This window comes from Vulpes vulpes, chromosome X, assembly GCF_048418805.1.
Source record: "Vulpes vulpes isolate BD-2025 chromosome X, VulVul3, whole genome shotgun sequence".
In the NCBI taxonomy this organism is placed as follows: domain Eukaryota; kingdom Metazoa; phylum Chordata; class Mammalia; order Carnivora; family Canidae; genus Vulpes; species Vulpes vulpes.
The window spans coordinates 19,584,478-19,611,090 of record NC_132796.1 but is presented as its reverse complement, the minus strand read 5'-3'; the positions used below and the strand labels follow the sequence as shown (position 1 = coordinate 19,611,090).

General features: G+C 41.1%; 2 protein-coding genes across 3 annotated transcripts in view; one reads left to right on the top strand and one right to left on the bottom strand.

Moving 5' to 3' along the window:
- Positions 1-14,027, bottom strand: part of EIF2S3 (eukaryotic translation initiation factor 2 subunit gamma) — a 29,586-nt gene extending 15,559 nt beyond the window's left edge. Inside the window, exons 1-5 of the mRNA XM_072744487.1 lie at positions 13,942-14,027; positions 2,376-2,640; positions 1,735-1,798; positions 524-651; positions 313-434 (exon numbers count right to left, since the gene is read on the bottom strand). Of these exons, the coding sequence (XP_072600588.1) occupies positions 313-434; positions 524-651; positions 1,735-1,798; positions 2,376-2,444 (383 nt within the window). The 5' untranslated portion in view covers positions 2,445-2,640; positions 13,942-14,027. The remainder of the gene's footprint in view (positions 1-312; positions 435-523; positions 652-1,734; positions 1,799-2,375; positions 2,641-13,941) is intronic.
- KLHL15 (kelch like family member 15) overlaps positions 13,762-26,613 on the top strand; it is a 35,564-nt gene continuing 22,712 nt past the window's right edge. The window contains exons 1-2 of one of the 2 annotated variants that reach the window (XM_072744486.1): positions 13,762-13,823; positions 14,398-14,598. The gene's annotated coding sequence lies outside the window, so the exon portion shown is untranslated. Of the gene's footprint in view, positions 13,824-14,056; positions 14,599-26,613 lie in introns of those variants that run through there. The other variant, XM_025997441.2, reaches the window with a different exon arrangement.

The window sequence follows — 26,613 nt, the reverse complement described above, 5'->3', positions numbered from 1 at the left end:
CACTTTCAAAAAGCACCACCTCGAAATACTGTTTACTGAGGTTTTTGGTTTTTTGTTGTTGTTGTTGTTTAGGATTTTTTCTCTTATATTCTGGGCCCAAGGCAAGGGCCTCACTCACCTCTATCCAGTCCCAGCATTGCCCCAATGTAAAAAATTTCCTTGTGGGCCATCCCCAAACCCCAGTAACATCACTAGGTAGAAGCTGTATCCTCTGATAAAGAACCAGGATATGAATCACACTCAAAAAATAGATAGGCAACAAAAACATTCAGCAATTAGTTTCATTACAATGTGTTTTTTGAAATAGATCACCTGACTAATTTAAAATTCCCTTTGGTCCCTGGAATGTCTGTAGGAAATTCATCTGGTGTACTACTTCCACAGGATCTGTAACATTCTGGCCGAGGACAACTTGGGTCGTCAAGTTTATAAATCTAAAAATTCCAACGAAGAAAATATTCGAACTTGTTATCTGCACATTTAATAATCAAAGTTATTTCTAGTTCCACAGTACACAGCTCACCTTAGCATTAGCATATCCAAGCTTGATTGTAATATTTCTTTCTAGTTCATTTTTGAACCTGACAGTGTGAACTCCAGAAATAGCTTTTACAACTGTGGATTTCCCATGAGCCACATGACCAATTGTACCTATAGACAAAGTTTAAGAAATTAATTCATGTGCATTCAATTACACCAAACACTATTTCAAAAAGCATTGGAGTACAAAATCCAAAGCTATAACTTACTATAAATATCAATGTAAAAGAGTGACTTCAATTTTTCCTCCTTCATATTCTTTCCTACTAAAACCTTATTCTGGTACAGGACTGAATGGAACTTTCCATGTAATGACAATCTCATTCAAAAACTACACTCAGTCCTAGAGACCCAGGATCGAGTCCCAAGTCAGGCTCCCTGCATGGAGCCTGCTTCTCCCTGTCTCTACTAAATAAATTAAAAATCTCAAAAAACAAAACAAAACAAAAAAAAACACTACAGTCAGTATAGTAAGTTATTCATCTTATGTTTCCAATCACATAAAAGACTGCCTTCATTTAAAATAAACACTCCACAAGAAAGAATTCTGTATACTAAGGAACTTTACAGCATAACCAGAGCAAAGTAAGTAGGTATGAGTCCTGACACAATCAAAAAGAATCTATGAAAACAGGAAAACAACCCAGGTTTAATTATGGTAATGCTATCAAGGATAGCATATATCTTATAGCTTTTTAATAACCTGATGGCAGAGCTTTACTATTAACTAGATTTGATTGTGCTGTCTGTACAGGTTGTCAAATACCCTAAATTTACACTCAGTCAACATATCTTCTTCTGTAAAGTTCTAGATGGCAATTGTGGGGAGGGGGGACCCTTCTACTTATTAATAGCTTATATACCAAATAAAACTTTAGAAAATTATGCCTTTGCAATAACCCTGTATGGCAAATACCACCACATTTTCATCTCTTCTGCTACATAGGACTACACCTTGCCTTATGCTACTAAAATTTTCATGTGTCTGTATTTTTTCTTTTCACCTATACATAAACTAAGCATGAACAATATGTGCTTCCCACAAAATCTGGCAGGTGCTTTGCTCACACAAGCTCAATGTCTATTTCCTGAATGTCTGTGACCTCACAAAATTCAGGTAATCACACAAAGGGAGAAGTTAAAATTACTCGTCCTGATCAAGCAAGTCAGGTCACCAAGTTATTCTTATCTTACCTATATTAATTGTGGCTTGTCTGCTGATAACTTCGTGTGAAAGTGGAGTCAACCTGGTAACATCCTACAATGAAACATTTTTATTTTAAAACGCTGTACATAAGACAAATCACAGCTTTTCCTTTGACTTTACATTTGCTACCCACAGCTTGCCACCATGTGAACAGCTCTCCTCTACTCCCTAAAGCACTTTTCCTGCAAAAGTGCTTTCTTGTACTCTGATGAATAGGAAGCCCTAAAAGCCCTTCATCGTTTCAGGAGACTACACCTCCACTCACTATGGGAGATGAGAAAGCCCGAGACCCCCCAACCTCCCACTTTGACAGCATTAGCACTGAGGATGATGTGGATATTCCCTTCCCAGATCTTCAGAAGCAAAAGCCTTAGTAACACTTAGCATTAGGCCTTTCCAGCCGAATCCGTCAGGGATTTGAGGTCCCACAACCTCATATCCCCACGCAAAGCTCGCGCGGACGTGCCGAGGTGCAAGCGGCGGCACCAACACGGTTTAGGGCGCCCCAGTCCGAATCTCCCTAACACATGCTCCCGACATCCCGGCACTGCCTCGTCTCCACGCCTCCCGGGAGGCTCGATCATCCATTTCTGAGTTCACTCCGCATCCCTGCAGAACGTAACCTTACCAAGGTGGCGAGATCCTGGCGAGAAAGGTGCGGCTGCCCCAGAGTCACTCCAGCCTCGCCCCCCGCCATCTTGCTCCGAGAGGAAGGAAGTCGCCTCAGTCGCTGCCTGACCGAAAGCAGGTCCCCTTGTGTGGGGCGGGGAAACGGAGGGCGGGAAGGCCGACTAGGACCCACGCCTGGGAAAAGAGGGGAGCCGGTGCGGCAGGGGCCTCGCTGCTTGGACTTCTCTCCGCTTGGGCTTACGCAGTGCCTGCCTGAAGACTCACTAAAAAACAGGAGGCAAAGCTTCGGAATCCATACGCTGCTGCCCTGGCGGATATTTGTGTAGGCAACGCTAAGGGCAGCCCCAAAAAAGACCCTTTGCTAGGCGGGTGATGCAACCGCCAAGCGCGCTGGCGAGGGAGAAGCCATTTCCGGTTCCCGTAGGGATGGCCGGAAGTTTCCTGGAACCTGGGAACGTTCTCGCGGGGGCCGGGGGGGGGGTGAGGCTAGACGGAGGGGCTGTCCATCTTTACTGATTTCCATAATTTAATAAGGCGAGATCGGCTCGGGGTGCGGCTCGCCTGTAATGGCCACGCTGGCAGCGCTCATGGCCCTGCGCGTCACCTGGCGAGTGGCGGGGAGGGCGCCCTCGCGCGGAGATTTGATGAAGTGGTCAGAGGCCCGGGGATGGGAAGAGCCAAGTCCCTAACTTGTTCTCAGAGACAGGTTTCTAGGGCCCGGAAGGCGGGTCCATGGTGGCTCTAAACTGCACAGCATAGAGTTAACGTAGGATAGAAGCGAAGTGTTGTAAAAGCGCCCAAGAAGGTTTGCTTTTGTTTTAAGCCCATACAGAAAAACTAACTTCTTTAATGGAAAAATTACCATCCAATCGGTATTTTAAAATTTAAAGACTTCGGGGACTTTACTTTTTTTCACAGGGTATCAAAAAGAAGCCGAGTAATTTTTGTTTCTCCCCATGCATTTCTACACTTTTACAAATTTTCTGTCATGAACAGCTGTTCATTTCTAGCCAGCAAAAAATGTAAGGAGAAGCGACTAAGAATTTAGATTACCTGTGTTTATTGAATACTTAAGTAAGATTAATAGGAATATAGGTTTTCTATCACATAAGTTTTAGGTTACAACAGTTTACCTAAAATAGGAAATCTTATTTCAGTAAGTGCATTCATTGGTTAAGTGATGGTAGAGAACTGTACAATGTATTGTATTTGAATGGAAGCATTTCTTTCCTAAATTTAGCAACTTATAAATTTGTAAGTTTATAAATTTAGAATTTATCTTACATTCTAAATAGTTATACCAGCCAATTCAGGAAACCTATTGAGGTGATAAAAATGTAGAAATGTCAACTCATTATGCTATACACCTGAAACTAATGTAATATTGTATGTCAACTATAATGAAAGATAAATGTTGAACTAGTGGTGATGGTTGCACAACTTTGTGAATATACTAAAAACCAATGAATTGTATGGTTTAAAAGAGTGAATCTTGTATGTGAATTGTATCTCAGTGAAAAATAAAATTCATTGATAATGAATAGAACATAATATGCTTTATTGTCAAACGTATCCTGGAAGTAGAAATGTCACAAGAAATAATGTTATTAAGAATTATAAATATTGGCACTGACTTAATAGGTATTTATTTATTTTATTTAACCCTCACAACAATCCAATGAGGTAGATAGTATTACCCCATTTTTACAGGTGAGGAAAGTGGGTCCTTGAAAGATTATATAACATGCCCACAGTCCCACAGCTTCTTTTTTTTTTTTTTTAGTCCCACAGCTTCTAAGTAGCAGAACTGGAATTCATAGGCAATTACAAGCATACTCTTTTTAAAGAGTCGGCTTTGAGGTAAAGCTTGCATACCATGAAATTCACTCACTTTAAATATACAAGTCAGTGATTTTAGTAAATGTACAGAGCTGTGTAACCACAGTCCAAATTTTGAATATTTCTGTCACCCCAAAGAGACCCCTCATGTCTACCTGCTGTTAATCCCCCTTTCCATCTCTGGCCCCAGGCAACCACTAAAGATCTTTGTCTCTACAGACAATTTCTGGACATTTCACATAAATGGAAGCATATAATGTTTTCTTGCATCTGGCTTCTCACACTGAGCATAGTGGTTTTGAGATTCATCCATGTTAGAATAATTCCATCACATGGGCATATCATATTTTGTTAATCCTTTCATCAGTTGATGGATATTTGGATTGTTTGCACTTTTGGCTATTGTAAATAATACTGCTATGAACGTTGGTGTACGAGTTTTTGTTGTGAATAATGCTATGAACATTTCTGTACACATTTTTATGAAAACATGTTTTCATTGCTCTTGGTAAATATCTAGCTGTCCAATTGCTGAGTGCAATGGTAAATCTATGTTTAACATTTTGTGGAACAAACTTTTCTAAAGTGGCTGCACCATTCATTCCTACCAGCAATCTATGAGGGCTCTAGTTTCTCCACATGCTCCCAATGCTTGATTCTGTTTTTTTCTTTTTATTGAAGACATTCTAATAGGTGCAGTTTTCATTTGCATTTCTCTAATGACTAATGATGTGTTGAGCATCTTTTCATGTACTTATTAGCCATTCACATTTCTTTTTTTTAAGATTTTATTTTATTCATGAGAGACAGAGAGAGAGAGAGAGAGAGAGAGAGGCAGAGACACAGGCAGAGGGAGAAGCAGGCTCCATGCAGGGAGCCCAACATGGGACTCGATCCTGAGTCTCCAGGATCACGCTCTGGACTGAAGGCGATGCCAAACCGCTGAGCCACCCGGGCTGCCCGCCATTAACATTTCTTCGGCAAAAAAGCTATTCCAGCCCATTCTTAAATTGGGTTGCTTATTTTCTTATTATTGAGTTGCAAGAGTTCTTTATATAGTCTGGATACAAGTTTCTATCAGATACATGATTTGCAAACATTTTCTGCCAGTCTGTCGCTTCTCTTTTCACTTTTTTTTTTCTTTTAAGATTTTATTTGACAGAGAGAGCAAGTGCGCAGGCAGAGGGAGACAGAGAAGCAGGCTCCCCACTGAGCAAAAAGCCCTACATGGGGCTTGATCCCAGGAATCTGGGATCATGACCTAAGCCAAAGGCAGGCACTTACTATCTGAGCCACCCAGGTGCTCCAGTCTTTTCATTTTCTTAATGGTATCTTGGAAGAGCAAAAGTTTTTAACTTTGATAAAGTCCAATTTATTTCTTCATTTATGAATCATGCTTTTGGTATCATTATTTAAGACTGCTTTACCTAGCTGAAGTTCACGAAGATTTACTTCTAGGGTGTTTTTTTTTTTTTTTTTAGGTTTTCTTTTTAAAGATTGATAGTTTTGGAACGCCTGGGTGGCTCAGTGGTTGAGCGTCTGCCTTTGGTTCAGTGCATGACCCCAGGGTCCATGGATCAAGTCTTGCACTGGGCTCCCTGTGGGGAGCCTGCTTCTCCCTCTACCTGCGTCTCTGCCTTTCCCTCTGTGTCTCTCATGAATAAATAAATAAAATCTTAAAAAATATTGTTTTAGCGCTTATATTTAGGCCTATGATCTATTTTAAGTTAATTATTGTGTAAAGTGTGAGGAAAGAATTTAACTCCATCCAAAAGTTTAAATCTTTTTACATGCAATTGTCCCACCACTATTTGTTGAAAAGACAGTCCCTTCCCTATTGAATTGCCTTGGCATTGTTGTAAAAAATAAACTGACCATAAAAGGGGTTTTTCTGGACTCTAAATACTGTTCCATTATCTATATGTCCATACTTATGCCAGTACCACGCTGTCTTGATTTCTGTAGTTTTATAGTACATTTTGAAATTGAAAAGTGTAAGTCTCTCAACTATGTTTTTTTTCAAAACTGTTTTGGCCCTTCTAGAGTTTTTGCATTTCCATATAAATTTCAGGATCAGCCTGTCAATTTCTGCCAAAAAAGCGGGGGATAGGGGGTGGGGGGGGGAAGCCTACCAGGTTTTTTATATGGATTGTTTTGAATCTGCAGATCAATTTAGGGAGAATCACCATTTCAACAGTATTGAAACTTCAATCCCATAGGGCTATCCTGCCTTACCTATACTTAGCATTGCAATGCCCCTCACCAAAACAGTGCTGTTCCTCTCTCAAGTCGCTGGAAAGCATGAAGCTCAGTGGTCCTTTCAGCCAGGCTTGAGCCCTGCTGTTCATGTAATGCTTTCCCTGCTTCTACTTCAGCTACCACCGCCCCAAGCTGTGGCAGCCAGAACTAACTTACCTAAAGTCCCTCTCTACCCTGTATCGACAAAGACATTTTGTCCCAAGAGAGCTATGCAATCACTGTTTTTTTTAAAGAACTTAGTTTTAGAACCAATAAATAACCTCAGAGCTTGGATTCAATCCCGTCTCTATCCTTAACCACACTCCCCAAACCCTAAAGCTGTGCTTCTGGCAACAGTTATTACTGAAGGCTTTTTTTCACTTCTTTCATTGAGCAAACACCATATAGCAGCTCGTCTTTGCTCCCACTCACCTCAGCTCTGGCGCTCACACTTGGTGTGTGTGTGTGTGTGTGTGTGTGTGTGTTTTCATGCACATCTACTGAAATGCAGGGCTTATGAATATGTGGCTTGTACCCTGAGGCTTCTAAAGTATAGTGTTGCTTTTCATTGGTTCATAAAGAACATAAGAATGATTAACTTGGCGGGGGGAGGAATTTGTCCTTTTTCACACATTCATTTACAAGGGGGCATTGTCTACTTTGTGTTTCAAAGTAAATATAGTCCATTAAAAAACGGTGACATTCATTTCGTCTTTTATAGATAATGGATGTTTAACAACTTACAATACTTTTCTATCTGGCTTGGCATATCACATTCTTTGTTTAACCCGTATCTCACTGGCTACTCCTCTTGTCTCCTTGACAATTCTTTATCTTTTCCTGGATGACTCCCTAATATTGGAGTGCCTCAGGCCCAGTCCTTGCTTTACTTCATTCAGCCCCTTTGTAATCTCATAAACACCTCATGAACATGTGGCTTGCAATGTTGAGGCTTCTGAAACATAGTGTTATTTTTTGCTGTTTTAGCAGGAGTACAAAAATGATTAGCTTTTTAAACATTCTTTGTTCATTTTCAAGGGGACCTTGTCTACTCTGCATTTCCAAGTAATCTATTCAGTTAAATTGGCAACATTCATGGCACCTTTTATTGATGACAGACATTTAGCAACTTCTAGTACCTATCTCTCCAGCTGGTAAGCATAGCACACTCTAGTCTTCTGCACCAGCTCCCTGTTCGGGATAGCTCCCTCCCCTTGGCATGCCCCCTCCTCCTTTCCCCCCACCCCCTCTTCAAGCCTGCTCCTCTTGAGATCTTCCCCATGTCAGGAAATGCCAGTTCCATCCTTCCAGTCACTCAGGCTGGAAACCTAGGTGATATCCTTGACATCTGTCTTCCCTTTATCCCAATATCCAGGAAACTCTGTTGGCTATACCTTCAGAATATTTGCAGTCTGGCCACTTCCTACAGTCTCTCCTTTAGCCAGTGTTCTATTCCTTTGTTAGACAAGTCTCCTTACCCATTTCCCTGCTTTCACATTTGTCTACTTAAATTTTTAAATAGCCTATTTTATTATTGATATGTGTATGTGCGTTATATGTCCAGTGGGTTTTTTCTTTAGTTTTACTGACATACAGCCCTGTATAAGTTAAAGGTGTATGGCATAATGACTTGGCATAAACATATTGTGAAATATAGTAAGTTAACATCCATCATCTCATACAGAGAAAAAAATGTGTTTTTTTCCCTGTAATGAGAACTTTGAGGATTTACTCTCTCAGCAACTTTCAAATATCCCATACAGTAGTGTTAACTATAGTCATCATGTTGTACATTACCTATGCCTAAACTCTTATTATTTACACAGCAGCCTTAGTGTGAATTATATTGCGCCTTTTCTCAAGAGCTTCCAGTGGTTCCCAGTTTCTCAGTGGCCAAAGCCCTTACAATGGTCTACAAAGCTTTACACAGTCTGGTCCTTCACCTGCTTTAAGTCAAACGCAATCTCCTAACTTGACCATCCCAGTTAAAACTGGAACAGTCCTCCTCCTCAACATTCCTAATCTCTTTGTCCTGCTCTGTTTTTTCCTATTGCACTTATCACATTCTGAGGCCACATAATTTGCTTATTTATTACCTCATTTATTTAATCTCTGAAATGGCAAGGGCTGTCATACGTTTTGGTCACTGACAGATCCCCAGGGCTTAGTACAGGACTTGGCACACAGTAGGCACTCATAAATACTGATGGCATGAAAAAGTAAATTAGCGTAGATTAGTATTGATTAGATTACTATAGTAAACAAACAGTTTATGGAATTATATAGGAGTAAAAATGCAAGATCATTTAATATGTTCACTAGTATAATAGTATTAGAGTTGAAAAAGCATGGTGAGAGAGGCCACGCAGGAAGGCCTCAGTCTATACTCAGCGGTCTGGTTTTTCTTCTTTTCCCTCTGTCCTTCTTGTGTCCTACACTATAAGCCTATGAAATTATCAGTGGTTCTCTGAATAAAGCTGCCTTGCTGCCTCTCTTAGGCCTGGAACAGACTGTGCTATGGGAGGTTCTTTACTCTCTTCCCTTTCCCTTTGGACTGAATTTAGAAATTACTTCCTCTGATGGGGTACCTGGATGGCTCAGTCAGTTAAGTGTCTGCCTTTAGCCCGAGTCATGACCCTGGGGTCCTGGGATTGGGCCCCACGTTGGACTCCCTGCTTAGTCGGGAGCCTGCTTTCTTCTCCCTCTCCCTCGGCCGCTACCCCCGCTTGGGCTCTCTTGTTCTCTCTCTCCATCAAATAAATAAATAAAATCTAAAAAAAAGAAATTACTTTCTTGTAAAAGTAAAATTCAAAGCCTTGTTTGACCCTCTCAAGCCCGGGTTATATCCCTTTACCTTTGTGCTCTCTCACAGAGCACCCATGTGGTCTAAACCTGTCACAATGTGTTGGGGACTCTGAGACCAAACCTGAATCTTTCTAAACCCTTGTTAGCTGGCCACAAGCACAAAGCAGTTATTCTCACAACTGCCAGCAGAGAATTACTTGCTAGGGCTTTATGGATGGAAGTGAAATATGAAGCATTTGGTTCCAGAAAGAATCACATTGTTGAGTCCCCTTGGTCATACAAGGTTAAGTCAAGCTATCAATTCATTTTCATTGAGGTAACTCCCCACATTGATGAAATAACACAAATATAAATACTTCAAATATACTCTGTGGTGGGGGAGTACCCTTTGAAGGTTTTCTCTGCGTGTGCCCACATTCCTTTCGGATACTTAGGGATCTGGTACTCTCCTAGCAGGGCCCGGGGATGGGTTTAAAGGCTCATGAAACTGGAATAGAGACGGGACAAACCCTTTCCTATCCTTTTTTTTTTTTTTTAAGATTTTATTTATTTATTCATGAGAGACACAGAGAGAGAGGCAGAGACACAGGCAGAGGGAGAAGCAGGCTCCACACAGGGAGCCTGATGTGGGACTCTATCCCAGGACTCCAGGATCACGGCCTGGGCATGAAGGCAGGTGCTAAACCGCTGAGCCCCCCAGGGATCCCCCCTTTCCTATCCTTAAGAAAGGGTTCCCACCTAATGGCTATAGATCTGACTTAGAGACGACCAGAGAAGACATCCCTGTCTAGGGATCTCTAGAAACCATGTCCTGTTTAAAGAGATTGAATTTTCCTTCTGATGGCTTTAGTTTTTTTGTTTTTGTTTTTGTTTTAAGATTTATTTATTTATTCATGATAGACAGAGAGAGAGAGAGAGAGGCAGAGACACAGGCAGAGGGAGAAGCAGGCTCCATGCAGGGAGTCTGATGTGGGACTTGATACCGGGACCTCAGGATCACACCCCGGGCCAAAGGCAGGAGCTAAACCGCTGAGCCACCCAGGGATTCCCCCTAGTTTTTTGTTTTGCTAGAGAACCAGAGGGAAAATCAAGTTTGTGAGTTGGGAAGTACACAGGGAGACCTGGAGAAATGTGGAGAGGTGGTGACAGACCAGAAGGCTAGAAATAATAGGAGAGAAGTTACAAGGAATAATTCCAGGCAGCCCGGGTGGCTCAGTGGTTTAGTGCTGCCTTCAGCCCAGGGTGTGATCCTGGAGTCCTGGGATTGAGTCCCACATCGGGCTCCCTGTGTGGAGCCTGCTTCTCCCTCTGCCTGTGTCTCTGCCCACCCCCCACCGTGTCTCTCATGAATAAATAAATAAAATCTTAAAAAAAAAACAAGGAATAATTCCAAGGGACAGGTGACCAGCAACAACCAAGGTATGTAGGCATTAGCTAGGAATCCTCCAACATTCATGAAGACATGGATTTCCGATTAGTCATGCAACATAAAGGCTCAACTTATTGGGCTGTAAAAACAACAAATTTTAAAGGCTGGAAAATTTGTGGAGCCTCTCAGATTGCTTTTTTTTTAAGTTTATTTTTTTAAAGTAGTCTCTACACACAATGTGGGGCTCAAACTCACAGTCCTGAGATCAAGAGTTGCTTGCTCCTCCAACTGAGCCAGCCAGGCACCCCTCAGATTGCATTTTGAAGGTTCCCTGTGGTATATGGACCAAAAAATAAAGTTTAGGACAACACCCACCATCCTTTTTTTTTTTAAGATTTTATTTATTTATTCATGAGAGACACAGAGAGAGAGAGGCAGAGATACAGGCAGAGGGAGAAGCAGGCTCCATGCAGGGAGCCCGATGTGGGACTCGATCCCAGGACCCCAGGGTCACGACCTGGGCCGAAAGCGGCGCTAAACCGCTAAGCCACCCAGGCTGCCCAACAGCCACCATCCTGTTGGAATGTGTCAGTGTATAGGTCTTGGTGTGTACTGGCAGAAATTGGTACTGATTTGGGGGGGAGGCTATTGAACTTTGAGGGACTGAGATGGACTGTACCCCAACAAGATGCCTTAAAACCCCTGAAAAGCTATAGAGTGCCTGTCAAAACAGTTTTCAAGGGGAAAGAGAATGCATATGTAACCTTATTAGAGTTCACTGAAAATATAATTCTTTGATTCCCATAGATTAAGGTGGGAGCTGGATACATGCAGTGATTACCAAGATAATTACCTTACTGTAGAGTCTGGGTTTCTAAAAAGCCTCGACTTTTTTTTTGTTTGTTTCAAGATTTTATTTATTTATTCATGAGAGACACAAAGAGAGGCAAAGACATGGGCAGAGGGAAAAGCAGGCTCCCTGCAGGGAGCCCAAGGACTCGATCCCAGGACCTTAGGATCCTGGGATCACGCCCTGAGGCCCTGAGCCAAAGGCAGATGCTCAACCTCTGAACCACCCAGGCGTCCCAAGCCTCGACTTCTTTTAAAAATAAATAAGTAAAGTGGGGCAGGGGAAGATTATACAGTATCCTAAATCCTCAGAACTTCCAGGTAGAAACTTCCTTCCGACTCTACCACCATTCTTAGACCCAAGCCTCTAGCATGCCTCAGGACATTTCAGACTGCAAGGTAGCAGATTTGAGGAGCATTCTCAAACACTTAAGTTAGAGGGCTAGGAAAAGACAGCTTCCATTTGCCCCCGTGGGAATCCACCAGTGTGGAAGGATGCCCTCAAGGTATTTGGGAGCTCCCATTACTTTCCAGTAATTGGTGGGGAAAGTAATTGAATACAGGAATTACCTGGAGGAGTTAGTTTATTTAAATGACGTGGTTTTACTTTGGTCTCAGGGAAGCAGAGTGCTCCTTACTGTACTATAGACCCTTCGATAAAATACTTTAAAAAAATGAGAGTGAAAGAGGTGTCATTACATAGAACATTTTACCCCTAGGAATGGACTCTACATAGTAAATAGATTGGTGAAAAGATGCAGCCCAGTTTCAGAGAGTATTTTTAAAAAGGACCTTTTGGACATAATGAAATATCACATATGAGGCTATGTAATATTAATGTCATAATAAGGGTGTACTGGTCAGAATGGTTTATGGTTTGTGTCATTGTGTCATAGGTATATATACCAGCTACACGGAGCACAGACACATTTTGGTTCCTGCTTGAATGAAGAACGTAAGTTTCTCTCTGGACAGACAGGTCGCTGCTACCCTATGTAATGTATACCTCAAAATTAATGTTATTTGGCTCATATACAGAAATCAAAATTCATTACTTTTAAATGCTCAAGAATAATGTCTGAAAACTCAAATGTTCAAACTTGCACGTATGCCATTTTAAAGTATATTTTAGGGCTTATAGTTTTTTAAAGCTTGTTTTTATAGTTTAAGTTACAAAAGGTAAGCTTATTTCCCTGTCTCCGAAGGGTTCAGGTGATTCTCTATTTTTTCCCACGAACTAGCTACTTCAGCAAAACAGTACACCGTGTGCTATCTTGGCCTCCTGGGAAACATGGCATGTTCAAGTTTGCTAGAAAGAGATAATGATCGCTTTCAGCCACACACCTCACTGTAAATTCATCGGGATATTGGTCTAGAGAGAAAATGGCGGCGGGGGGTGGGGTGGGGGTGGGGGTAGGAGAAATTCCTCAGTTTAGGATTAGAAATGGGCAATGGATGGCTTAATTTAAGGTTAGTTGCAGAAGCACTGGCCTCCAGCTGTGTATTTCTGTTATTTGCATTTTTCTCACAAAGAGATTTCACAACAAATTTACAGAGCAGTCCTATGGTGTAGTTTTAATATTCTTAAATCAAAAAAAGGCGATATTTTAAAAGCATTCGCTAGAACGCTACAGCTGTAGCTTATTTAAAAAGAACCTCCCCAAATCACTGCTCTCTGAATGTGCGTTCTTGCCATCTTATTTTGACGCAAATAGAATAGCGCTTTTAGAGCCGACATTTCTGTGCGGTGCAGACATGCCGTTTTCCATGAATTTTCCCACCTCTGGGAAATGCATTTCCGAAACGTGTAATTGTTGTGCAATAAGCCGAGTGAACTATGACGCAATAATACCCTGCAAGTTGCCGTGCAAAAATGATGTCATTTGGCGCAGATGTAGTCAATTTTATAACAGGTAGCTATGGCAAGGCTTCCTCCCCGTCGTCGCAGATTCCCCCGCCCCCACCGTGGTGTTCGAGATGCAAAAAGACATTTTCCGGGCGTCCCACTCCACAACTTGTGGAGGGTGGGCGCGCCGCAGTAGCTCGAGCCCCCGGCTCGCGCAGACCGAGCGGGACCGCTGCGGCGGGACGAGCACCACCGAGCATTCCCAGCCCCGACGGCGACGCCACGAGGGAAAACGCGTTAGGTCGCGCCCGCAGTGCAGCGCCGGGCCGCCTCATTCCCTCGGTGGGGCCCGCCGGCGTGGCGGGCCTGAGCGTGGGGCCCCGCGGGCGTGGGACGGCCCTGCCCCCACCCCGCTCCCACACCCGCTCCCGCTCCCCCGGTCCCGGAAGTGACGCGCGCTGGCTGAAACATGGCGGCATTGGCGCTCGACCAGGGGGAAGGTAAACACCCTCCGGGCCGCGGCCCGCGCGCGGGCCCCCTCGAGGCGCCGATGGGGGCCGACGGCGCCTCCGAAGCCTGCTTTCCAACTCTCGCCTTCCCACCCTTCGACCTCCCTACCCGCGTGGCAGGCTTCCGCGTTGCGACGACGCCGCATGGGGCCCCCTGCCGGCGGGCCCCGCCTCCCTGGGCCGGCCCCGGGCGGCTCCTGCGGCCCGCAGGGGGCGCGCGGCCCGGAGCGGCCCCTGGCTCGTGGCCCCGCACGCTCCGCCCCTTGCCCGCCCCTTTCCCGCCTTCCTCCACCCCCGGCGTGGGTGATCCTGAGGCTCGGCGCGCTTCGGGGCAGAAGCCCGGAGACGCCGTCGTCGACGCCGCTACCGCCGGCGCTTCTGCCGCTGCCCGCGGCCCCCCAGCCCTTTCCCCCGCCTGTGGCCCCGCGTCGGTCCTCCAGCCGAGCCCCGCCGGGCGCCGCGAGGCCCCTGGTGTTGGCAAGGCCGGGCCCGGCCCCGACGCCGCGCCGCCTCGCGCCGAGCCCGACTGTCTCGACTCGCGACTCAGCGCTGTCTTCTTTCCCAGGACTGGTTCCGAGGGGGCCGCAGGCGCGCAGACTCGCCCCCCGCCTGAGCGCCCCGGCCCGGCCCGGGAGCGGCCCCTTGTAAGAGGTTCGAGGAGCCTGCCGAGTGCCATCCCGGCGCCCGACCGCCCACCGCCCGGCCCGCCGGCCCGCTTCTTCCTGATGCAGACTGCCGTCCACTAGAGGCTGGACAGACCCCCGAGGTGCGTAGCCGCCCCTGGCCCGCCGGCCTGCGGGAGCCCGGGCTTCGTCCGCGGCCCCGTGCTCGGCACGGATTCGGTAGCCTTTTCTGCTCAGACCCGAGTCAAACATTTGGTAGACGCCGGGACCTAATTTGTCTTTGAGTTTACTTAAATTGTTTGAAATATAATTTTTTTTAAGGAGGGGAAAAAAAAACGGAAGAAGCATAATTCAGCCATTTTTTGCAGCACACAGCTGCAGGTACCATGATTATTTTCTCCCTAACCCGTTCCTTCCCTTTAAAAATTCTGTTTATGCCTGAAATAGAACTATGCGAAATGCGAAGCATAAAACGTGGAATAAGAAGGTCTGGGTTCGACTGGGTGACGCTGAGAAAATCGCTTACCGAACCTCGGTTTCTTATCTATGAAATCTAGTCAGTAATAGCCACATCACAGGGTAGCGAGGACTATATGAGGTCATATATGTGAAAATAACCTATAGCTGTAAAGTGTTGTAAAAATGCAAAGCAATTTTTTAAGTAACCCTTGCCAGAGTGGTTAATGTTGTAGTGGCTAACTGTTGCTGCCTCCCCCCCCCCCCCGTATTATAAGTATAAGCAATAAGTACGGAATAGCGAAGCAGTGCCGTGAATCGACTAGAAATATATAATAGTCACGTTGCTTGGCCTTCTTCCTACGAAATGCTAACTGCTTATTTAAATAACGGTATTCTTTAATTCAAATTTAACGTTACTCTACTGCTTTGCTTTTCATTTTTCTAGGCCGCTTATGCCCTTTTTCTTACTCGGAATATTTATTTAACACTTATGTTTTAGTCTTACATATTTTCCGAATTTACATTTATTTTTGTTGATTTCATTAAATTGTGTCTTAGAAAATGCTTTTAAGATATATACTCCAATTTTAATGCTGTTTTTCGTGTCTAGGGAACAGGATGCCTGAGTATCTACTAATTTGAGAATTGTTTTTGAAGAGCTTACAAATGCATTCAGATGTCTGTGATTCTTAAAAGATCTAGAAATGTAGAAATTTTCAACTTTTTGACAATGTAATAGTGTTTATATAATTTAATTCTCTTTTTAAATCGTCGCAGCACTTAGTAGGTGTTTAGAACCAGTTTTTCAGTGGGAATGGGTGTTAATTTGCACTCTTGCTGATTTAACTTAGGAATAGAGTAAATATTTGTGGTTTGAGAAATTGGATTTATTATTTGTCAGAATTTATAATATATATGTGTAACAGTATGGAATTGTTCTTACTGGGTACATCAAAAATGTAGTATGGTTTGGCTTAAAAATGGTTCACAAAAAGTGAAAGAGAAGCATTTTTTTAACTATATTATTATTATTTTTAGCCAGCAAATGGTTTTCTGATTTTTTTCTGAAATGTTTTATTTTATAATCCAATACCAGTTGTTTTTGTATAGGATGCCTTTGTGTTGTGTAAAAAGACAAAATAATTTAAGCGGGCAGGATTAAATTAGCAAATGGAAGAGCCTATTTTAATGTTCTAGCTTTTATGCATTGGACTTATCATTTGTCCTGAAGATAAAATTTTGGCAGATCACCGCTTTATTGGGAATTTCAAGGTTTGACCTTCTCTCTGCCTTGATTTGGGTTCTCTGGGGCTAAAATCTTGGAACCAGGGCTGGGTTGGCTTTGTGGGTGTTCGGAAGAGCCCTGAAGTTGGTATAATTGCATATAAAACTGGCATTGTTCAATATAAAGGTGAATGGTAAAATTCATGCTAATTTAAATGTTTAATTTTTCTTCACTTAGAACGCATTAAACAACAAAAAAACACCATGACAAGTCAAGAGAAGCCTCAGAAGAAAGGAGAAGGCTTTTTATTTTAGTACTTTTAACGACATTTTTTCCTTCTTTTGGATAAGGGGGCCCAAATTTTCATTTCGCTTGGGCCCTGAAAATTAGCTGGCCTGTTGTCAGCTTGCCCTTCACATTGTAAATATTTTAAGAGTAAATAATATTAACTGAGAGGAGAATGAATATTTAATTTGAGGGGTTGAATTAATTTATTAGCATGTATTTCCCCTTAACTGGAATGGTGTAGTTGGTGTGGAGTTTTTTATTGAAGAAGTCACTGGTGAAGCATTGTAGGACACTGTTTAAACACAGAGGCTCTGAAGTGGGGCGGACCCCCAACACCATGACTTAAGAATCATAGCCTTGGGCAAGTTTCTTAACCTCTGTGAGCTTTGATTCTTCTCATCTTTAAATCAGGGATAGTTACAGAACTTGGAGAGTTATGAGGATTAAATTTATCTCTTTACCCAACAAATAAATATTTATTAAGCACTTACTATGTGCCAAGTGCTGTTATTTCTAGGTTGTGAAGGATACAACAAAGCAAAACTGAAAAAAAGAAAATAAAACCCCAAAAGTAAACTAAATAAGTAAAAGAGCCTGTTACCTCTATTTTAATATACTATGGAGAAAAATAAAGCAGAAAGGGAAAGTGAGGATTTCTGGTTGTGGGGGCGGGTGAGATTTTTTGGTTTTTCTTTTCTTTTTTTTTTAAAGATGGGGTTTGGGGAAGGCCTCACTGAGATGACACTGGAATAAAGACCTGAGGGAGCTCTCTATATATCTGGAAATCTAGTGAACATCCCAGGCAGAGGGAATAGTGAGTGTAGAAGCCTTAAGGTGGGCGTGTGGCTGTTTTTCAAGAAACAGCCAAAGAGGCCAGTGTATCGGGGCAGGATGAACAAGGGGGGAGAGTAATAGAGCATTATTATTAACCATCTTAATCATTGGAGGGGCTCTCATGATTCATCTTTGTTGTAGGTATATGTTGTACTGCTACTGGTCCAAAAGTGGAAGGCCTTTTCAGATATAGAAATTTTTACTTTGGAAGAAACTAGAAAAGGCAAGGTATTTCCTCAAGATACTCTGTTTTTAATATAAGGCCTTTAAAGCTCATCTGGCTGAATCATTGAAACAAATAAGAACAGATAGAAAATGTATTCCTTTGTCTCTGATAAAATCATTGAATTTAGTTAATGATTGTACATCACTTAAAGATTTGCAGGAAATCTGTATCAGAACATCAGGACCTTCCAAAAGATTTAGTTTTTTATAATTCTTGTAGAGAACTAGGATGTTAACATTATAATGTTGATGATTTATTGTTAGGAAATAACTTAGAAGATTTGGGGTTTTATTCCCCAATAGAGGCTTTTCCTAGAATTCTCACTGGATCCAATCTCTGAAGGCTAGGGAAGCTGTTTTCCATGACATCACTCTTGGACTACTACTGCTCGTACTGAGGAATAGGCAGAGGAGCATTAAATGAAAATCTCCTGATGAAAAAATAGCATTAAAGCAGGAGTGGCTTTTTTCTTACAAGGTTTCTTGTATTATAGAATGATTAAATGCTAAACATACCTGAAAAGTGAAGTAATTTGGATAATAGGTGCCAACCTGAGACTGGAGAACCCAGAGCCTTCCTAAAAGCTTAGTTAAACAGTCATTTACAATTTGGTACTGAGCTATAAAAACATTTAGATAGACAAGAAAGAATTTCCAGTATTAAACAAATTAAAGTTATGCAGCCTTTCCTTCCATATTAAACTGAGTTGTTTCTCCATTTGAATAGTGTTATCCAAGAGTAAGATGACTGTTGATAGAGCTAATACAATGAGTCTGTTTTTAAATTTTTCTTGCCTTTTAGATTGAGAATTTAGCCACTTTGAGATTCCCAGACTTTAAATTTTCTTCTTTGTAAGTTACAGAAATTGTGAGAAACTTTATGACTCAGAAATTAATTCTATTTTTATCCGTAGTAAGCCTTGCATTTTCTTTTCAGTGTGCAACTATGGGATTTTCTGCATTAGTTATCAACTTTGGTAAGCTACCGGTTTGAGGATAAAGGTAGTATGAAATGATTTAAATTTTTCATTGAAAAAAGTATATCAAGCTCTGAGAATCTAGCTTTTATTCCAAATGACTTAGGATTTTGTATGAATTTTTAAGGAGCTTTGGGAGGAATATGAAAGCATTTAATTATTGCTTATGGCATAAACATGGAGGTTAATTTTGAAATGTCTTCTATTAAATTGCCTAGAATTTGCCTTCAAATCGGAATGGCAGCCTTCTAACTGAAAAGGAAGCATTTAATTTCTTTGCCTTTAATTTCCTGTCCAATTTTACCCCCACTAGACTTCTTTCTTTACTGGTCACTAGAGAGTTTAAACTGTTAGAAATTTCTGTGATATAAATAGCATTAATAGTCTTTCAGGGCAGAGGTAGGAAAAGTATGTTTTGTGTATATGCGTGTGTTGCATTGATCTCTTGATCATACCTTTTGGTCTCAAGACCTCATACTATTAAAAATTTTGGAGATCCTAAAGAGCTTCTAGCTATGTGGGTTGTATCTGTTTATATTTACCAAATTTAAGTTAAAACTAGAAAATTAAAAAATCTAATTAGCATTTTTGCCGAAAATTAAATGTTTTCCAAAACCAAACAATATTTGGTGAGAAGAGTGGCATCATTTTTACCTTTTTGCAGATCTAATTAATGTCTGACTTAATGAAAGACAATGGGCTTCTTACCAGCTTCTGCATTTACTCTGTTAACCATATCACACGTCTAGCTTCTAGAAAATACTGAGAGAATGAAAGTGAAAAAACAACTTTAATTTTTATTTTTTTAAAGATTTTATTTATTTATTCATGAGAGAGACAGAGAAAGAGAGGCAGAGATGCAGGCAGAGGGAGAAACAGGCTCCATGCAGGAAGCGGGGCGCGGGACCCGATCCCAGGTCTCCAGGATCACGCCCGCGGCGGAAGGCGGCACGAAACCGCTGAGCCACCCAGGCTGCCCGAAAAAACCCAACTTTTAAAATCATTACTATGAAAATAGTTTTGACTTTGGCAGAGTCCTTTAGGGGACTAGGACCCCATTTGTCCCTAGACGACATTTTGGAAATTGCTATACTAATCATTATGCGTCGAAAATATGAGGCTTTTTTTTTTCTTTAATCAGTGCCAAGTTGATGAAATACTCTTAAGTATTTTTTCCCAGTAGTGTATGTCTTGTCATTTAGTTTAAGTTGGTTCCGCTTTTTTTTTTGTTTTTAGATTTTTTATTTATTCATGAGAGACCCAGAGAGAGAGGCAGAGACACAGGCAGAGGGAGAAGCAGGCCCTATGCAGGGAACCGGACACGGGACTCGATCCCAGGACTCCAGGATCACGCCCCGGGCCGAAGGCGGCGCGAAACCACTGGGCCACCCGGGCTGCCCTGGTTCCGCTTTTGAATAAAACCTGCCATTTGAAAATTTGAAGGCTAAGTGTAGAATGTATGTGTATATATATATATATATATATACACACACACACACACACACACACACATACATATATATGGGTTTATAAACCATGATTTCCTTTAATCTGATGATCCGTTTTTGAAAAGTGAGGATACAGAATTTCTGTACATTGAACATTTTGTATGTTAGTAAATCTCTCTCCTCAGATCCCCTTAATGGATTTTTTTTAACCAGCTCTCATTGATATGTAGTTTTTTTAAGTTTATTTACTTATTTTAAGAGATTTTATTTATTCACGAGAGACACAGAGAGGCAGAGACACAGGCGGAGGGAGAAGCCGGCTCCATGCAGGGAGCCCGATGTGGGACCCGATGTGGGAGGCCCTGGCCCGAAGGCGGCGCTAAACCACTGAGCCACGTGGGTCTCCAGGATCACGCCCTGGGCTGAAGGCGGCGCTAAACCACTGAGCCACGAGGGCCCCTCGGTTTTTTTTGTTTGTTTGTTTGTTTTTATTATTTTAAGGTATGTAGTTCTTGAGTTTAGTTTCACAGTGATTCTTAAAATTACTTATTCTGTAAGTTGCTATAATTCTTAGAGATTTCTTATGTGTAAGTTATGTTTTACTTTTTGTATTTTTACACTTTCCTTTTAATACTTAATATTTTTTATTTGCTTATATGTGTGTTTTGTGTTTTTTATTTTAATTTAAGCCTCACTTTTTTTTCCTTTTCTTTGTAGCTTCCAGGGTATGAATTGTGAACAAGTTGGTTTTGTTTCATGTGTTCATTTGTAAGTTTGGTTGTTTGATGCCTTAAGCATTGATATTGTAGATCCGTGCTGTCCAATGGAATATAAGACATGTAATTTAAAATTTTCTTATAGCCATGGTTTTTTTTTTAAAGTAAACAGATGAGATTACTTTTATTTTTTTATTTTATTTTTTAAAATATTTTATTTATTTATTCATAGAGACACACACACACAGAGAGACAAAGGCAGAGACACAGGCAGAGGGAGAAGCGGGCTCCATGCAGGGAGCCCAATGCGGGACTCGATCTCAGGTCTCCAGGACCATGCCAGGCTGCAGGCAGCGCTAAACCACTGCGCCACTGGAGCTGCCTGAGATTACTTTTAATATATTTTATTTAACCCATTATATCCAAAATATTATTTCAACATGTGATCAGTACAAAAATTTGTGTAAATGAAATTTACACTTTCTTTTTTGTACTAACTCTTCAGAATCTGGCATTTATTTTATACTTACAGCACATGTCAATTTGGACTAGCCACATTTCAAGTGCTCCATAGCCCTGTAGCTAGTGGCTTGTATGTTGAACAGCACATATGTAGAAATTAGCTACTCAGGTTAGGGCAGAAAAACTTGAAGAGCCCATACAAGCTACAAAATTATATTTGTGTGATGAGAAAAAATGGAAAAAAATGCATTGCAAAATGAGGTCCAGTGTTTGGACTACTAGTACATATCTTGATCTCTCATAAACTTACATTGTGATGAATTCTAGGAGGGTGTGGAATCTGTAGAATTGATTTTTGAGGGGTATCAAGTTCCTATGGTTTTGTGAATGGTGAAAGAGCAATAGGCAAGAGTTGGACAATGGGAGCCAACGTTGAGTGACCTCTGGTGGAGTGCCTTGCTCTGGGCTAGGCATTTAAGTGAATTCATTTAATCACCACTGCCACTCAATAATAAGGTAGTGATGATAATTCCTAATGTGTGGATGGAAAATGAAGTCAGGAAGTTAAGAGACTCTTCAGATCATGCAGGTGGTAAGTACTAATGAACCACTCTTAATTTCAAAGTTTTGCTCTTTACAACAGAATACAAATTCCTTTATATTTTTTGCAAATCAGATTCTGGTTTTATCTCTATTTTTAACTAGTCGTATGACCTTGAAAAATTTCACCCATCAACCCTAGTGTCTATCAAGTTAAGTTGGCCTGGGTCCTAAGAGACTTAACTGATAAGGCAGGTTGGGGTTTGAAAGAAGTACTGTGGCTAGGGAGAAGGGTTTTTCCAGAGACAACCAGACTTTTAAAGGGTCAGGTCTATTTTATTGGTTCCAGTAGCACCAACTGAAGAGGTATAATAATAAGCCCTAATATTTTGGTGTCCTTAAGGGCTGTATACTGTTCTAAGTCTTTATGTGTATTAACTGATGTAATCCTCACAGCACTATGTGAGGAAGGTTCTATTGATATTGTTGTCACTTTTTTCTTTAAGATTTTATTTATTCATGAGAGGCAGAGAGAGAGGGATAGGCAGGCTCCCCATGGAGCAGGGAGCCTGTTGCAGGACTCGATCCCATGACCTTGGGATCACAACTTGAACCAAAGGCAGATGTTCAACTGAGCCACTCAGGTGCCCCTTTGATGTCACTTTTTTTTTTTTTTTTTTTTTTTTTTTTACAAATAAGGACATGAGAACCCAGAGAGGGTAAATAGCTTGCCCCTATGTCACAGAGCTGGTAAGAGGTAGAATGGAGATTCAAACATAGGCCTCTGACTCCACACCTGTACTCTTAATTCACTACTTTCATTTAGAGATTAAATCTTGGGTCAGTTAATCACTGAATATTTCATCATTTTCTGCTTATACACATACTTCCTATTAAAATGTAAAATACTGCTGCTGCTTTAAAGCTGTTAGTCTTACTGATAGATGCACCAAGCTTTTTCATGGAGAAAAGAAGTTACTGATATGTCCCAGCTATCACAAATTAGTTTTAGAAGTCCATTTAGATCAAGTAAACTTGACAAATGAATTGCTAAGACTTGAAAAATAACCGTATGCCTTTGTAAGTGCATTATTATACCTCTGTAGGAGAATAGTAGAATAAATGAGAATTTTATGACTAAAAATTTTGGGTGGCTCATGTTAAATGCTCTTGATTTTACAGATGCAGAGATAAGACCAAGGTTTGAGTAACTTCAAGTATAGCAATTTCTGTTCTAAAACCATGTTAGTTAGGGACCTTGATGGTAATATGAAGGAAAAACCCACCTGAGGTAGTAAGAAGGGATTTAGTTTAAGCATAGAAGAATTTCTCTTAGAACCCGGGAACAGGAATAGAGGTGGGCCCTATTAGCAACTGGAAAAATGAGGGTGTTGGGGAGCACTCCCTATCCTCTCATCTTAGCTTTATTCTTTAGCCCATTGGCTTTCTCTGATAACTCAGCCTGCGTGGCAGGCAGAAGTTGGTGCCCACAGCTGCTCCTTGACATATTCCAGGTCCAGTCATACATACAGTCAGTGCATGTCTCTTTTATCCCTTTTCTAAATTCTTGACAAGAGAGTGTTCATCTTGATTCACGTTTCCCACCCCATTCTGACCTTATGTGACTAGACAGGATCACGGAGTGGAAGCCTGCCTGGTTGGAGTCCCCCTTAGTGGGCTGGGTGCCCTGAGGAGTACGAGTGCTGTCCTTATGGTTTAAGGGTCTTTTGACTCCAGTTTCTCCTCTCCGCGCCCCCCCCCTTTGATTCTGTGCTCTGTGATGTTTTTACCATAGTAAGTATCTGGAACCTAGATTGCTTCTATCTATCTATCTATCTATCTATCTATCTATCTATTTATTTCAGAAAGCATAGTTTATTTTTTTAAATTTTTACTTCTTTTAAAATTTAAGTATAATTAACATACAGTCTTATACTAGTTTCAGATATACAATATAATGATTCAGCAATTTTAGACATTTCTCAGTGCTCAAGAGAGAGAGCACTCTTATTCTTAAAAAAAAAAAAGAGAGAGAGACCTGTACTCTTAATCGTCTTTTTTTTTTTTTTTACCCATTCTCCCCACCAACTTTCCCTCTGGCAACCACCAGTTCTTTGCATTTAAGACTCTGTTTTTGTCTCTTTTTTTTTTCCTGTTCATTTGTCTTTTAAAATTCTGCATATGAGTGAAATCATATTTGTCTTTCTTTGACTTACTTAGCATTATACCTTTTAGGTCCATCCATATTGTTGCAAATGGCAAGATTGCATTCTTTTTTATGGCTGAGTAATATTCTGTCGTGTGTGTGTGTGTGTCACACCATGTGATCTTTATCAATTCATCAATCGCTAGACGCTTGAGTTGCTTCCATATATTGGCTATTGCAGGTTGGTAAAGCCACTGTGAGAAGAGTCTGGAGGTTCCATAAAAAATTAAAAATAAAATTACCATATGACCCAGTAATTCCACTTCTCGCTATTCACCCAAAGAAAACGAAAACATGAGTCCAAAAAGGTATATGCACCTCTTTGTTTATTGCAGTATAGTATCTCCTTTTAAAAATTTCCTTAGATTCAACTTTTTTCAGAAAGGTAGAAGCTGTTTGAGACCTTTTCAGATAGTGATAACTGTTAAATAGGTTTACTTTGTTTTTTTTAAAAAATTATTTACTTAAATTAATTAATTTGATAGTGCACAAGCTGGGGGAGCAGCAGGGAGAGGGAGAAACAGACTCTCCACTGAGCAGGGAGCCCAGTATGGAGCCCAGGACCCTGGGATTGTGACCTGAGCCAAAAGCATACGCTTAATCAATTGAGCCACCCAGGTGTTCTGAGAGGGTTAACTTTGACAGGAAGTGAAATATATGGTATTTTAGGTTATTTTTATCAAAATAACAGATTAATAAAACACAAAGCAATCTACTCTCAGTATATGAATGCCGATGTCCAATCTTCTATTACTAAATCTTCATTAAATGTGACCAATATCTTGACAAGTCAGAGTGATAATTGGTGTCCATAGTGATCCTGAGAAAGATAATGAAATATCAGATATTTCATCTGTTTTAATTTACTGTTTTTTAATTCCAGTTATTTTGAAAATTGATCATTAGTGTGATGTGGATAGTCCTCTATTAACCATAATGTTCGATTATTCAGATACCACACTGTGTGATGTTCCTTTTCTTCCCAGTATGCAGTTGTGTGTATATGCCTCATATCACTTAGAAAATTCAAAGCTCTAATTCTAATTTTACCTCTAAAAATAACATGGGGGAAAGAAAAACCCTAGTAGCTTACTTTAATCTTGAATGTATTAGTAAAGTTGTTCTGCTTACAGTGTCTAAGATATTTTATATCTCTTTTCCAAATGATAAACAGCCCTCTTGTGTTCTGCCTTTCCAAAATGAAAGTATAGCTTTTGGATTAATGGAGTACTAATAAACTTGATAATAATTTCACCTTGTGCATACTTGCTGTTTTAGGTAAGTGAACATATTATGTCGTTTAATCATTAAGACTGAAAGGTAAGTTAGGGACAAACTGGGACAAGAGGCACTTAGAATGCCTCTTGGTAAGATGGGAAATACAGAAGCAAGAACCGATTGGGAGAGAGTAGAATTATGACTATTTTTAGGCATGATGATTTTGAGATCCCAGTTACCCAGAAGAAATATCTAGTGGACCATTCACCATTTGGACAGAGATGGTCAAGGTATTGGTAAAGGTAGGTATTAGGAGAACCCATGGGTTTTTAAGAAGTCATTTAAGGAGACACAATGTTTAGATGAAAAGAAAGAAGGTCTGAGAGCAGAATTCTGGGGGAACAGCAGTGTTCATTCAAGAAAAATGAGCCCAGGGAGGAGATTGAGAAATAAGTAGCCCAGGAATAGAAAGAAAATCAGGGAAATAGTGTCATGAAACTGAGAAAGTGTTGAACCAAGGGAGTAAGTCATGCTGCAGAAGGATTCTGAGAAATAGGGACTAGGATATAATCTTTATTTTTTTATTTTTTTAAGATTTTATTTATTTGAGAGAGTGAGAGCGAGAGAGCATGAACATGAGCAGGGGAGGAGCAGAGGGAGAGGGAGAAGCAGACTCCCATTGAGTAGGAAGCCTGATGCAGGATCCTGGGACTCTGGGATCATGACCTGAGCTGAAGACAGCTTCTTAATTGACTGAGCCACTCAGGTGCCACCCCCACCCCCCGCCTTTTAAAAAGATTTTTTAAAATGAACTTTCAAAACAATAATACACTTTTGTGGCAGATAGATTAGAAAACACAGTTTAGCAAAAGGGAAAAAATTAGAACTGCTTGATAGTCTATCATCCTGAGATAACCATTTTTAACATTTTGGTATGTTATCCTTTCTGACTTTTTTCTTGCTAATTCACAAAGTTTTGTGGGTTAAGATGACTTTAGACTGAGATAACTGCTGAATCAATGGGTTAATGTGTCAAAAAATTAAACATAGGGTTTCACAGATAACATATTGATGACAAAATAGAAAAACACAGTGATCACCTACTCACAAGAGTGGAGAAATAGTGCTTTTAGCATGTCCATGGAAGCTGCCTTTTCACTGTCATATCAGAGGGCTCTGCCAAACCTAGGGTGCAGAGGGGATTCCCAAAAGGCCCATACTTCCATGCCTAACATAATGCCTGGCACACACGAGGCACTCTTTCAGCAAGTAAAGGAGGCGGCCTTGGTAATAGAGTGGGGAGATTGGGTCTAATGCCAGAAAGTCCAAGCTGGAGGACAGAGGTAAAGTTTGGAAGTGATAGGCCAAGTAAAAAGAGAGGTGGAGGTTAAGCCTGAGTGAAAAGTTGACCGTTTAGATTTTAGATGGGGACCGGTTTTCGATTGTGGTGAGATCCAACAGGTATGGGAATAAGGTTTTAAAATGGAGTAAGGGGGGGGGGTTGTAGGAGTTGAGGTGGCTAGGGAAATTGGACTTTTAGGGTTTTGCCTGAGTGATCCA